Here is a 15,126-nt window from a genome sequence, read left to right as displayed (position 1 = left end):
AAATTCGACATTTCGGGCCAGAGCCCTTCATCAGGAATCATTCCTGATGAAGGGCTCTGGCCCGAAACGTCGAATTTCCTGTTCCTTGCATCACTGGCTAGGCCAGCATTTATTGTCCATCCCTAATTGCCCAGAGGGCAGTTAAGAGTCAATCACACTGCTGTGGGTCGGCAATCATGTGTATAGCCAGACCAAATGAGGACGTCAGATTTCCTTCTCTGAAGCATACTAGTGAACCAGATGGGTTCTTCCTGACAATCAACACTGGTTACATGGTCATCATTAGACTATTCATTCCAAATTCTTAATTGAGTCCAAATTCCACCATCTGCCATGTTGGGTTTTGAACCCAGATCATCACTAGAGTCTCTGGATTAATAGTCAAGCCATAATGCCACTAGGCTGAAAAAATCTCTTCCCCCTTTCCCAAGGATTCTTTTACAGCCCACCTGAACCAACAGAATAGTTCCTACTTTGGCTAGTTGGTTGGACAGCCAGTTAATAACATCAACAGCATGGTTTCGATGCCTGTACCGGCTGAAGTCAATGAAGGTCTTGCCTTCTCAACCTCTACTAAGAGGTGGTGACATTCAGGCTAAAACTTGCCAAAAGTTGTCTCTCTGTAATGAGAGCTGATGGTCCTCTGTATTGTAGTCACTTTTGCTGATATCACATCTGAAAGATGATACAACTGTTCCTTACACATTTACAAATTTAACAGCCTCTTCTATCAGATGAATTACGAGTATGGGACTTGAACACACAACTTTTGGCCTAGAGATCATACTGTAGCCAACTGAGTCATCATCGATGTATCTGTATGGTAGTAACGTGACTTCACAACTGATCATTTCTTGGACTCGATGATATTGAGAGGAAGTCAGCATGCCTCCAAATAACTGGGTTAAGACTCTGCTAAACTGATATGATCTATGTGCAATGCATGTGGACAGAAACTGATAAAAGTGCAAGACCCAGAGAAGCTGCAAATGAGAAAACTAATTTGGAGAATCTTGGTTCAGTTTTTGGTAGTATGTGGTTCCATATCTAAATTGCCCACCTTTCTACACCATAGTGCACACTCTGGATTCTTTTTAATAATGGTTACTTTAGAAATGCTGGTGTATCACTGGTACAATTGAATCAGCTTTGGGAGATTTTAATCAAGCTGCATAATTGGTTAAAATAGAAGAATTTTAAGTCCAAATTTAACCAGTCCTGAATGATCTATTGCATTTTGATGGCCCGAGATAATTGTAACAACTGCTTTGCTACCTTTCTGACTGCAGCTTGTAACATACAATAATTGGGTTTTCCAGCATTTTGCAAGTACAGAATGTAGATAGTCTAGAATTAATCCGTGCCCACTTTATTAACATCAAGAATATGACAACTTGTGGAATAATCCATTGACTACTGGGTCAGTACACCACTATGTTTGAAACAGTATCCAACCAAAGGGAGGGAGCAGAGGCACATTCTTGAGTAGCCTTATCTCCATTCCATGTTCGGTGGTTCCCAGTCACAGTGCAGCACTACTAAAATGTTCTGTCGATTTGGAGCTTATTTGTGCTTTTATGCCCCCCCAAAAAGCTCCATATAGGAATGAGTGAAGAATAATTTATTTTGTCTTTTTTTCAAATAAATTTAAACTAATTGATAACTAAATTGGCTTCATAGTGGGGGTTGTTTTTTTTTTAAACTATAGTTCAGAAGACTTGCATGCTTTGTGACTTAATATGCTGTTAACTTTTCTTTGTTATTTAGCCAGCAGTTCAGCTCTACTAGACCTGACGGGGTTGGACACTGGCTCAAATACTCCTTCCTATCCTGCTGTCCCTGCCAGTAAGACCTGGAATCCTGATCTGGCACAGGAACTAAGCAGCTCTGTATCATTACTAGACGATGAATTAATGTCATTAGGTGAGAATTATTTTTGCATTGCTTCTCTCCAAACGTGACATTTTAATATCCCCTTGTTAGCGTAACATTCTACTAATTGTAATTCCAGCATATTAGCTGCTGAAACCCTTGTCTGTGCCTTTGTTACCTCCAGAATTGATTATTCCATTGGTTCGCTGATCTGTTCCACCTAAAGCTAAGCTCATGTAAAACTCCGCTGCCCCTATCTAATTTGTTTCAAGTTTTACTCACCAGTCATCTGTCTGCTGACTTCAGTTTACTCCTGGCTCAAAATTAACACGTGAGAACTTTTTAAAATCCTCTTTGGATTTGATCCCCTCCCACTCTGTAACCACCTCTAGCCCACAAGCATCTAAGCCCTCTCTTTCTGATGTGTCATCTACCAACCAGCAACTTTAACTGCTCCACTATTGGTGATCATGTTCTTAGCTACCTAGGCCCTAGCTTTCAGTACCTTGTTGACTTCTTGTATATCATGTTCAAACTTTATTTGATTATGAGTTTTGGAATGTCTTTTACTAGTTAAAGGTGCTATATAAATGCAAGTTGTTCTTTGCTTGTGTGGTGTATAGGTTTGGTTTGATTTTAGAGAGTTTACCTTATCTAGGATGTTATGCATTGGTGCTCAACTAAGTTATTAGTGTACTGTTGTAAGAGATTTCAACTTCAGTGAAGTAGATGGATGTTCATGTCTAGTAGTTAAATGCTGAGCTCCCATACAAAAAGTCCATAGCTTTAAGTCACTAGGGTATCTTGCCTTTTCAAACTTTCATTTACCACAGTTGTGAAAGTTTGGTTTTATTCCATATCAGAAGATTTACTGATCACTAGTGGGATATTGGAAGGAATTAACCATTTTGTGGATTTGTCGATTAGAAACTGATTGGTGAGACCTCTGCTCAAAATTGGCCCAGTCTCTACTTGGTCCTTCAGAGAAGTGACTGAACAGCTCACAGATGCCATGGAGGTACATTTCATCCCTGATCTGAATTGCTATGTTAGAATCTTCTGTTACAATTCTCTCCTGTTTTTCTCACTGAAGGGCTGAATGATCTAGTTCCTAATGCCGTACCTTCATCACAGTCTCTTGAATCAAGTAACTGGAATACATTTCAGGTAAGAAAATACAGGATATGGGTCTTGATATTGTATTTCATGTAGCATTGAACTTAGCATATGACATTTTAGAGAATCATTGTCATCCAGTGAAGAAGAGATCCTTTGACCTAATCTGCACCAAAAACAGGATACCACTTGGACATTGTGAAGTTTCCTACCTCTATTGCCCTCCCAGTGATGTTGCACTGTCCCCTAGATGGAATACAGTTTGCTCAAGTTCCCTCCTAGCCTTCACCTTTAAAATTTGTTCCCTTGACATTGACCCTTGAACTAAAAAAAAAGCAACTTGCCTTCTGAAGGAAGAAGGAAAATAACCTTATCAGATTTGGTTCTGAATAATGTTTGCTAATTAGAATCAATTAATTGTCTATCGTGGTAAGCCTAAATCTGTAAACCATTCACTGAAAAGCAAACCATATTGGAAAATTTAAGACTTTGCTTTAATACAGCATAAAAGGTTCCTGCTCCCCAAGTTCAAAGTAAAGATTCGGTAATTATTTTTAGAAAAGTATTCCAAAATTTATATATTTTGAAACTGTAGTTTCAGTTGTCAAACCAAATTTACTATGGCTTAAACTTGAAACGTTAGTGGTTTGTTTTTAAAAAAAAAAAGAGATTAATGAGATAACAATTTTGGCATGCATGCTATATAGCAGACTTTACAGTGAATTATACAAGTTACACTGAATTTACAACACTTCTCATCTGTGCTGATGTTTATACTTCACACAAGTCTCGTCTCTGCACACTTAATTTTACTTTATCAGCATGACCTTTTACACCTATCTCCCTCGCTTATTTGATCCAATTTCTCTCAAGTGCATCTGTAGTTATCTCAGTTGTTCTAATTTCTCCTTTCTGGATAAGCAAGTTTATCTGAGTTCCCATTATTGCCTCTAGTTTTATACTTTGCTGATAGCATCTCCTCATCATTTATCCTCATAAACACCATCATAAATTTTAAGGCTTTGAGTAGGTCTCCTCTGTCTTCTGTTTTCTAGAAAAACATGCCCCAGCCTTTCCAACCTTGTCTGTTGGCGCTAACTTCTCAATTTTGAGATAATTGTTTGTAAATTATTTGTAAACAATTGTAATCGTTTTTGAACCTTCATCAGTACTTCCTATTTTTTTTTTGCTTTCATAATACATAAAAGACGTGCTCACTTTCCATAACAAAAACACATGTTATATTTATCCCCACTAGTCCTCTGAGTCTGAAGAGCTGAGTGGCCCCGTAACCTCAGCAGAATCCGGCGTATTGTCCTCTGAGTTGTTGAAGCCAGCAGCTTCGACAGCTGGCCAGCAAAATCCTGCCCCTGCCTGCGTGCCTGCATCCTCTGGGAGCAGAGCCTTGGATGACTTGGATATGTTGGGGAAAACCCTCCTTCAGCAGTCGTTGCCTCCAGGATCTCAACAGGTCAAATGGTAAGACACTGTGGGCAATGAATTACAAGTGCATTTTGAGCTAGCATTGTCATTGTATCTTACCTTGTTGTGGGGAATGCAGCTCATCCAATGATTCCCACCTCTGCCACCAGTAACAGCTGTGCGCCATTGGGTTGCCAGCGGTTCTTTTTGAGGAATAAGACAGTCATATAGTATCTGAACCTTTTTTTTAAAATGAAAAAAATCTAAAAGGTTATAACTTGTAGTGGAACAAGGTTCTCAGAAGACAGGAAGAAGCCTGAAGGGTTTGGATCAGAGTGGTGCTGGAAAAGCACAGCAGGTCAGGCAGCATCCGAGGAGCAGGAAAATCGATGTTTCGGGCAAAAGCCGTTCATCAGGAATAGAGGCAGGAAGCCTCCAGGGTGGAGAGATAAATGGGGTAAATGGAGGTGGTGGAACTGGGGAAAAGGTAGCAAAGAGCCCAATAGGTGAATGGGGATGGGGACAGAGGTGATAGGGCAGAGGGGAGGGTGGAGTGGATAGATGGGAAGGGAGATTGGTAGGTAGGACAGGTCATGGGGATGGTGCTGAGCTGGATGGTTGGAACGGAGGTAAGGTGGTGTTGGTGGGGGGGGGTGGGGGGGTGGGAGGGGGAAATGAGGAAACTGGTGAAGTCCACATTGATGCCCTGCGGTTGAAGGGTCCCAAGGCGGAAGATGAGTCATTCTTCCTCGAGGCTTCGGGTGGTGAGGGACCGGCGGTGAAGGAGGCCCAGGACCACCATGACCTCGGCAGAGTGGAAGGGGGAGTTGAAATGTTGGGCCACGGGGCGTTGTGGTTGGTTGGTTGATTGATTGATTGGTGAGGGTGTCCCAGAGATGTTCTCTAAAGCGCTCTGGGAGGAGGCGTCCAGTCTCTCCAATGTAGAGGAGACCGCATCGGGAGCAACAGATACAATAAATGACATTGGTGGATGTGCAGGTGAAACTTTGGGTGTGGAAGGCTCCTTTGGGGCCCCGGATGGTGGTGATGGAGGTGTTGTGGGCGGAGGTTTTGCAATTCCTGCCGTGGCAGGGGAAGGTGCCAGGATGGGAGGGCGGCTTGTTGGGGAGTGTGGACTCGACCAGGTAGTCACGGATGGAACGGTCTTTGTGGAAAGGGGTGGGGAGGGAAATATATCTGGTGGTGGTGTCTGTTTGGAAGTAGCGGAAATGTTGATGGATGATGCGGTTAATGCGAAGGTTGATAGGGTGGACTGTCCTTGTTACGGTTGGAGGGGTGGAGTCTGAGGACGGAAGTGCAGGATGTGGATGAGATACGTTGGAGGGCATCATCAAGGGAAATTGCGATCTCTAAAGAAGGAGGTCATCTAGTGTGTTCTGTGGTGGAACTGGTCCTCCTGGGAGTAGATATGGCGGAGGCAGAGGAATTAGGAATACTGGATGGCATTTTTGCAGGAAGTAGGGTGGGAAGAGGTGTAATCCAGGTGGCTGTGGGAGTCGGTGGGTTTGTAAAAAATGTCAGTGTCAAGTCGGTCGTCCATAATGGAGATGGAGAGGTCCAGGAAGGGGAGGGAGGTGTCAGAGATGGTCCAGGTGAATTTAAGGTCAGATTGGAATGTGTTGGTGAACTGCTCAACCTCCTCACGGGAGCACGAGGTGGCGCCGATGCAGTCATCAATGTAGCGGAGGAAGAGGTGGGGAGTGGTTTTGGTGTAAGATGGACTGTTCTACGTAGCCGACAAAGAGACAGGCATAGCTGGGGCCCATGTGGGTGCCCATGGCTACCCCTTTGGTCTGGAGGAAGTGGGAGGATTCGAAGGAGAAACTGTTAAGGGTGAGGACCAGTTCAGTCAAATAAATGAGTGTGTCAGTGGAGGGGTACTGTTGGGGACGTTGAGAGGAAGAGACGGAGGGCTTGGAGGCCCTGGTCATGGCGGATGGAGGTATAGAGGGACTGGATGTCCATGGTGAAGATGAGGCATTAAGTGCCAGGGAAGCAGAAGTCTTGGAGGAGGTGGAGGATGTGGTTGGCGTCTCGAATGTATGTGGGGAATTCCTATACTAGTGGGATAGGACAGTATTGAGGTAGGTGGAAATGAGTTCGGTGGGTCAGGAGCAGGCTGAGAGAATGGGTAGGCCGGGGTGGTCAGGCTTGTGGATCTTGGGAAAGAGGTAGAATCGGGCGGTGCGGTGTTCCTGGATGACGAGGTTGGAAGCTGTGGGTGGGAGATCTCCTGAGGTGAATGAGGTTCTGTACGGTTTGGGAGATGATGGTTAGGTGATGGGGAATGGCGAAAGTGAGGACTGCAGGTGCTGAAGATCAGAGCTGAAAATATGTCGCTGGAAAAGCACAGCAGGTCAGGTCAGGGATGATTCCTGAAGAAGGGCTCATGGCCGAAATGTCGATTCTCCTGCTCCTTGGATGCTGCCTGACCTGCTGTGCTTTTCCAGCAAAACCTTTTCAGCTCTGATGGGGGATGGAGTCATGGTCGAGGGGGCAGTAGGAGGAGATGTCTTTGAGTTGGTGTCTCCGTGACCCTTTTTTTAAGATTAGATTAGATTACCTACAGTTTGGAAACAGACCCTTCGGCCCAACCTGTCCACACCAGCCCTCCGAAGCGTTATCCACCCAGACAGATTTCCTACTGCACCTAACACTATGGACAATTTAGCATGGCCAATTCACCTGACCTGCACATCTTTAGACTGTGGGAGGAAACTGGAGCACCTAGAGGAAACCCACACAGACACAGGGAGAATTTTCCAAACTCCACACACAGTTGCCTGAGGCTGGAATCGAACCTGGGAGCCTGGTGCTGTGAGCCACCGTGCCAACCCTTGTTAATGAAATAAGTAGAACGTCTGTACAAACCCCTTTCTCCCTCACAAAGGAGAGTCCTCCGTATGAATATATGTAATTTCTAGAGCATGAAATTCATTGCAAATCCAGCGGGGATTTTTTTTTTGTTTCTTGAGTCCCAGTCTTTTTGAGTGCAAGATGGAAATTTTTAACTTTGTTTTCCTTGTTCCTTAAAGTTAAATGATTATAAAACACCTTTTCTGACCAGGGGTAGGCAAAAACGCCGCAGTATCCATCAATAACATTTTCTTACAATTGTAATTTGCTTTACCAATAGGTCAGCTCCTCAGCAAAGACAAACTCTTCGAGATCTCCAAAATAAATCGAACACTAGCACTGCAGTTGCCTTGGGCACGTCGCCACTTTATCCTGCTTCAAGCAAGAGCGTCTCGCCAGTTTTAAGCACAGCTCTTTCCGCAGGCCTTGCCCTTCAATCTGATCAGCCTGCAGCATTTACAGGCAGCTCTAACTTACCCACAGCTTCAGCTGCACCATGTATAGAGCAGCCTGGGATGCAGCACGATGCACAAGGAGGCCTCAAAACCTCACCTATGCCTCAGCAGGAAATTTCCCTCACTAATGTTTTAGTACCTCTAGAATCAATTAAACCAAGTGAGTATTTTCACCTTGTTCTTTACTTTAGTGCAGAGGCTGCAGTTGTTCTCCTTTTTGTGGCAGACTGTGTTAAAGGGAGTTCTGATGAAACTGTTTCTGTTGGCAGAGGGTCCTTAGGCAGATGGCACTGGTTTAAAGTGGTTGGTTAAAGGAGGACATGAACAGTTTTTATGATCAAGTTGCAATCTGGAATGGACGATCGAAAAGGATGGTGGAAACCAATTCAACAGTAACTTGCAGGATAAGCTTGTAATGGAACATTGATCGGAGCAATAGGACAGGAGGAGTACACCTATTAGATAGCTCTTTCGAAGAGCTAGTGCCTGGAAATCTCCTGGGTTATTATTCCATGATTATGAAATGACTTTGGGAGCATTCACTTTGCAAAGACACTTTAGCAAGTCATTTGATAAGGTTCCCTATTGTAGGCTCATTCAGAAAGTGAGGCATGGGATCCAGGGAAATCTGGCTGTCTGGATACGGTATTGACTGGCAGAGAGTGGTAGTAGATGGGAAATATTCAGCCTGGATCAGTGATCAGTGGTGTTACGGAGGGATCAGTTCTGGGACCTCTGCTCTTTGTGATTTTTATAAGTGGCTTGGATGAGGAAGTGGATGGGTGAGTTAGTAAGTTTGCTGATGACATGAAGGTTGGTGGAGTTGAGGATAGTGTGGAGGGCTGTTGTAGCTTGCAACAGGACATTGACAGGATTCAGAACCACAGTGATAAGTGGCAGATGGAGCCCTGAAGAAGGGCTCATGCCCGAAATGTCGATTCTCCTGCTCCTTGGATGCTGCCTGACCTGCTGCACTTTTCCAGCAACACATTTTCAGCTCTGATCTCCAGCATCTGTAGTCCTCACTTTCTCCTAGAAGATTTTTTACCCAAGGTGATAGGGTTGTTAAGAAGATGTATGGTGTGTTGGTTTTCATTAGCAGGGGGATTGAGTTTAAGAGCTGCAAGGTTATGCTGCAGCTCTATACAGCCCTGATTATACCACACTTTGAATATTGTGTTCCGTTCTGGTTGCCTCATTATAGGAAAGATCTGGAAGCTTTAGAGAGGTGCAGAGGATATTTACCAAGATGCTGCTTGGACTGGACAGCATGTCTTATGAAGAAAGGTTGAGGGTGCTAGACCTTTTCTCATTGGAGTGAAGGAGATAAGAAGTGACTTGATAGAGCTGTACAAGATGTTGAGAGGCACAATTAGAGTGGATAGCCAGAAACCTTTTTTTTTCCCATGCGGAAATGTCTATCACGAGGCGGCATAAATTTAAGGTAGTTGGAGGAAGGTTTAGGAGAGATGTCAGAGGTAGGTTCTTTGTGTAGAGTGGTGGGTGCGTGGAATGCACTGCCAGCAGTGGTAGTAGAGTCAGACACATTAGGGACATGTAAGAGACACCTGGAAAGACACGTGAAGGATATGTAGTTTAGTGTGATCTTGAGTGCTGTACTGTCCTATGTTTTATGTAATTTCATGAGCTGGCAGAACTGCGTTTTATATTAAGTACTACAAAAGTGAAGAGCTTTGAAGACTTTTTTTGTTTGGTGCATGTGTAATGGTGGGGGAGTAATTTGCTCCTATCTTACAGACGTCACTCAGGTGTTTAGTCCCATATGTGAGTGTGTGTTGCTGGAAAAGCACAGCAGGTTAGGCAGCATCCAAGGAGCAGGAAAATCGATGTTTCAGGCCGGAGCCCTTCTTCAGGAATGAGGCTGGGAGTCTTGGGGGTGGAGAGATAAATAGGAGGGGGTGGGGCTGGGGGAAAGGTAGCTGAGAGTACAATAGGTGGATGGAGGTGGGGGCGAAGGTGATAGGTCAGAGAGGAGAGTGGAATGGATGGGTGAGAAGGAAGATTGACAGGTGGGACAGGTCATGAGGGCGGGGTTAGAGGGTCCCAAGGCGGAAGATGAGGCGTTCTTCCTCCTGGCATCGGGTAGTGAGGGAGTGGTGATGGAGGAGGCCCAGGACCTGCATGTCCTCAACAGAGTGGGTGGCTGGGTTGAAATGTTCGGCCACAGGGTGGTAGGGTTGATTGACACGGGTGTCCTGAAGATGTTCTGTAAAGCGCTCTGCGAGAATGTGTTTAGTCTCCCCAATGTAGAGGAGACCGCATTAGGATAAAATAAATGACGTGTGGAAGTGCAAGTGAAACTTTGGATGTGGAAGGCTCCTTTTGGGGCTGTGGACAGAATGAGGGGGAAACATGTGGGTGCAGGTTCTGCAATTCCTATGGTGGCAGAGGAAGATGCCAGGAGGGGAGGGTGGGTTGTTGGGGAGGCTTTTCCAGCAACACACTCTCAACTCTGATCTCCAGCATCTGCAGACCTCACTGTCTCCTGTTTGGTCTCATAGATGATAGCAGATTTCCTAGCCAACTAGTCTGCTTCTGACTGTGAGCATTAGGCTTTTATATCTCACTGAGCCCAATCCCAATCTCATCTAGCATCCATACAGGCAGACAGACACATGCAGTAACTTTCACAGTCTGTCCCTCATTCACCCGTCTCTTGCACATCTTGTTATGTGATGTGGAACAGATGATGGTTCAAGATGAAGGGAGAGAGAAGATGCCTGACCAACATTGGTTGAGGTGTTTGGCAAAAGGTTAGAGGGCAGTGCTGGATGAATGGTAAGTGCATGGTGTTAGAGATGCTCACTGTATGGGAAATGGCAGGTGGGAGAAACTACTGTTGCAGCATTTTATGATCAATACATTTCACTTGACTTTCTTCTCCATCTCTGCCACACAGGTAGCATCTTGCCAGTTACTGTATATGATAAGAATAGTTTTCGAGTTCTGTTTCATTTTGCGAAGGACCCTCCACCAGGACAGCCAGATGTTTTGGTTGTTGTCACTTCCATGATCAGTACGGCACCACAACCAGTGAAAAATATAAGATTCCAAGCTGCTGTTCCTAAGGTATAACGGACCCCAGGGTCCTTCTTTATATTAGCTCTTTTCCACATTCTTTGTGCAAGTTGTCATTTTGCAAGATTGGATTATTTTTAAATGTAGTTACCCTTCTCCTGAATGGACTAACTCTGACTTGCATTCCATAGAACTAATTCCTTAATACTTTCCCAAGTATCTTGTGTCTTATCCCACATCTTGGAGTTAGCTACTCCATTGTGATGGTCTACTGGTCATTATAAGTTATATTTACACAGTCTGCATTTTCCATTGGGATTCTGTAAACAGTGATCAGAAGTACGATGTCTTCTGATGTATTCATCTGCTGTTCAGGCCATGTATTCTAAGACTTGGTTGTAGTGCTGTTTCTGCCACTGTAAATGGCAGCATTGTCTCGGGACTGAATCTGGGATATCTCTGATATGTTGCTCACTTCCATGTTTTTTTTATTATTCTTTCATAGGATGTGAGTGTTGCTGGCAAGGTCAGCATTTGTTGTCCATCCTTAATTGCCCTTGAGCTGAATGGCTTGCTTGGCGATTTCAGAGGGCAATTTGGAATCAAATACCATAGGTCTGGAATCACATGGACTGGATCAGTCAAGCATGGCAGATTTCCTTCCTTAAAGGACACTAATGAACCAGATGTGTTATTATGACAATCAACAATGGTTTTGTGGTCCTCATTTCCAAGAGGAATTCTGGATTTGTTGAGTGAATTGAAATTCCACCTGCTGCTGTGGTAGGATTTGAACCAGTATTCCCAGGGCATCAAAAACAAGATAGAATGGAGAAACTCAGCAGGTTAGGCAGCATCTGTGGGGATAGAAATATCATTGATGTTTCGAGCCAAATGTGACTCTTTGGGGAGTCATATCAGGCTTAAAACATCAACTCTTTCTTTCCCCACAAATGCTGCCAGACCTGCTGAGTTTCTGTTTTTCAGAGTTGCAGCATCTGCAGGTTGTTCCCAGAGTATTAGCATGGATCTCACTACTAATACTCGAGTGACATTACCTTTATGTCAGTGTATCCCCCTAAAATCATTCAGCTCTTTGATCAGAATCTTTTCCCCAACCCAGAGAATGGGATAGCTTTTCAATTTGCAGCTTCCATTGGTAATATACCATCCGCAGCTTAGCTACTGAGCATCCCACATGTCCTCCAATAAATTGAGTCCCTTAGGTGGCCCTTTGTCTATCAGCTGCTGAAAGCAGAGCATTCTGCCTCAGCAGGCTGGAAGACATGACAGCAGGGAAAAATATAAATCATGACTTTCAAGGCCAGAGGACACCACTTAAAAATACGGGGTAAACCATTTAAGATAGAGATGAGGAGAAACTTCTTCACCCAGAGAGTGGTGGCTGTGTGGAATGCTCTGCCCCAGAGGGCAGTGGAGGCCCAGCCTCTGGATTCATTTAAGAAAGAGTTGGATAGAGCTCTCAAAGATAGTGGAATCAAGGGTTATGGAGATAAGGCAGGAAGAGGATACTAATTAGGAATGATCAGCCATGATCACATTGAATGGCGGTGCAGGCTCGAAGGGCTGAATGTGGCCTACTCCTGCACCTGTTGTCTATTGCCAGCAGCGGTGGGCCTGTGTAAAACTCAGCCTTTAATTCAGTGCTTTCATTGAAACTGCTGGATGTTTTTTTTTAAAAAAAGCACGAGGTTTCTGTTTTATGATTTCTGGCTCCATTTGCCATTAATAAACTTGTTTAGATAATTCCTTCTTGAATTAGAGATGCAGGAAGCGGACTACACATACAGTCTGTTTTGGTAGGTTATTTTATAGAATCCCGATGGTGTGGAAACCAGCCCTTTGGCCCAATAAGTCCACACCAACTCTCCGAAGAGTAACCCACCCAGACCCATTCCCCAACCCTATATTTACCCCTGACCAATGCACCTAACCTACGCATCCTTGAACACTGTAGGCAATTTAGCGTGGCCAAATCACCTGACCTGCACATCTTTGAATTGTGGGAGGACACCGGAGCACCCGGAGGAAACCCACAGACGGGGAGAATGTGGAGTCTGCACACAGACACTCCCCCCAAGGCTGGAATTGAATCCAGGTCCCTGGAATTGTGTAGGCAGCAGTGCTAACCACTGAGCCAGCATGCCACCTCTTTTATTGTTCCCCAGAATGGATAATTGGCTTCAATCCAGAGGCTAGAGATTGAGAATCACAGCTCCATATTAAGTATAGCTGACCAGGAGACTCTCCTGTTCTTATCACTCACTGTAAGTGCATTAGAAGGATTTACAAACTAATGATCAACTTGTTTGGCCACACTGTCAATGAACCTCTCATAATTGTCAAATCTGTGGAAAGTTTCAACCAAGTGCTTCTGATTCAAAGTCGGAGACACTACCCACTTCACCAGAGATCTTCATTGTTTGCAATCATAACCCTTGATTATACTGCTGCCTGTATTTCATCCTCAGCCTTCCATTTATCCGATGTGTCTAATCTGATGCTTTCACACCATCGATGAACAGCACTTACTGTATATCAAGAATTTGGGCATGTATCTTTATTAACTGTCAGATATAGCTGTTGGGAGAACTTTAGCTCATCAGGGGTGTGAACCAATAGGGAATATTGGGGTCAAATGCTGGAGTGTACAAAATACTTTGAGAAGCAGATAGCATTTGTTTGTGAATGGAATATCATTGTGGGAAGCTGGAGTAAGGAAAGTATTGCAGTGCTGGAGAAGGAAGGTACCTGAGGGTTCAAAGAATCAATTTGGCAAGAGCTAATGATCAAAAAGGTTGCAATTGCATTGTTTAAGACCATAAGAAATTGGAAAAGGACGAGGCCATTCGGCCCCTCAAGCCTGCTTCACCATTCAATAGGATTGTGACTGATCCAACTTTCCTCGCATCCACTATGCTGCATTTCCCCATAACCCTTGATTCTCCTACTGATCAAGAATAAATCTATCTCGGCCTTAAGTATAAACAAGGTCTCTACCCCCACAGTTCTCTGTGGCAAGAAGTTCCAAAGACAACTCAATCCTCTGAGAGAAGAAACTCCTCTTCATCGTGTTCTTTTGTAAAGACAGATGCAAAAATATTGATTATTATTATTAACACTTAAATGTCTCTAGCCCTTGTGTAAATCTCTGTTTTGATGCCCCTTAATTCTGAGACTACGCCCTCTGGTCCTAGACCCTCTTTCATGTGGGGAAATGTCTTCTCATATATGAGCATCCTATATATTTCAATGAGATCACTGTTCATTCTTCTAGACTCCTATGAGTTCAGTCACAAGCTGTCCACTTTTGGTCCCAAGATAATCTCTCCATACTGGGAATCATCCCAGGGAACCTTCTGTTAACTACCTCCAGTGCTTGGTGTAGTTTATAGACGACCAATGGGAGCAACTTGGGGGAAGATGTGCAGGGAAATTACAGAGAGGTGCAACATTCTGGAGTGAATATACCTCCCTGAGTGCAGACTGGGACAGAAAGGGAAAAGTGTTAAATGTTCCAGATTGTGTTCAGGAAAATCTTCTACATTGTGTCCAGCCCACAAGAAAGGACGCGCTAATGGATATGGTTCTTGGAAATGACTTGAGGCAAGTACCTCAGATATCAGTCGAGGAATGTTTAGAGATAGCAGTCACTGTATAATAACAACATGTGGGATGATAAAAAAGAATAATAGGAAATCCAGAGTAAGAATAATTAACTGGGAGAGAGCCGACTTGAATAGGACAAGGACAGAACTGTACAACATGGAATGAGAGGTTGATGGAAAAAATCTGTAGCAGAACAATAGGCTCCCTTTAAAGAGGTGAAAGTGAAGACCGCAGATGCTGGAGAGTGTGGTGCTGGAAATGCACAGCAGGTCAGGCAGCATCTGAGGAGCTGCATCAATGTGGATTTCACTAGTTTCCTCTCTTTCCCCCCTCACCCCCCCCCCCCCCCCCCCCCCCCCCCATATCCCTGTTCCAACCCTCCAACTCGGCAGCGCCCTCATGACCTATCCTCCCTGTCCATCTTTCCCACCTTGACCTATCACCATTACCCCCACCTCCATCTACCTTTCACACTCTCAGCTACCTCCACAGCCCCTCCAACCCCCCCTCCCATTCATCTCACCACCCTCTTGGCGCTCAGCCTCATTCCTGATGAAGGGTTTTTACCCAAAATGTCAATTCTCCTGCTCCTTGGATGCTGCCCGACCTGCTGTGTTTTTCCAGCACCACACTCTCAACTCTACCTTCAAAGAGGAGCTGGGTTCAATTACAATCCAGGTATATTCTCTCAAAAGTGAAAGGGAGAATAAACCAT

General features: G+C 44.4%; 1 protein-coding gene across 1 annotated transcript in view; it reads left to right on the top strand.

Moving 5' to 3' along the window:
* LOC132831134 (ADP-ribosylation factor-binding protein GGA1-like) overlaps nt 1-15,126 on the top strand; it is a 58,063-nt gene that overhangs the window by 33,551 nt on the left and 9,386 nt on the right. Inside the window, exons 11-15 of the mRNA XM_060849128.1 lie at nt 1,768-1,923; nt 2,966-3,039; nt 4,247-4,467; nt 7,568-7,902; nt 10,663-10,832. Of these exons, the coding sequence (XP_060705111.1) occupies nt 1,768-1,923; nt 2,966-3,039; nt 4,247-4,467; nt 7,568-7,902; nt 10,663-10,832 (956 nt within the window). The remainder of the gene's footprint in view (nt 1-1,767; nt 1,924-2,965; nt 3,040-4,246; nt 4,468-7,567; nt 7,903-10,662; nt 10,833-15,126) is intronic.

This window comes from Hemiscyllium ocellatum, chromosome 33 (genome assembly GCF_020745735.1).
Source record: "Hemiscyllium ocellatum isolate sHemOce1 chromosome 33, sHemOce1.pat.X.cur, whole genome shotgun sequence".
Lineage (NCBI taxonomy): Eukaryota > Metazoa > Chordata > Chondrichthyes > Orectolobiformes > Hemiscylliidae > Hemiscyllium > Hemiscyllium ocellatum.
This window is presented reverse-complemented; position numbering and strand designations above follow the sequence as displayed.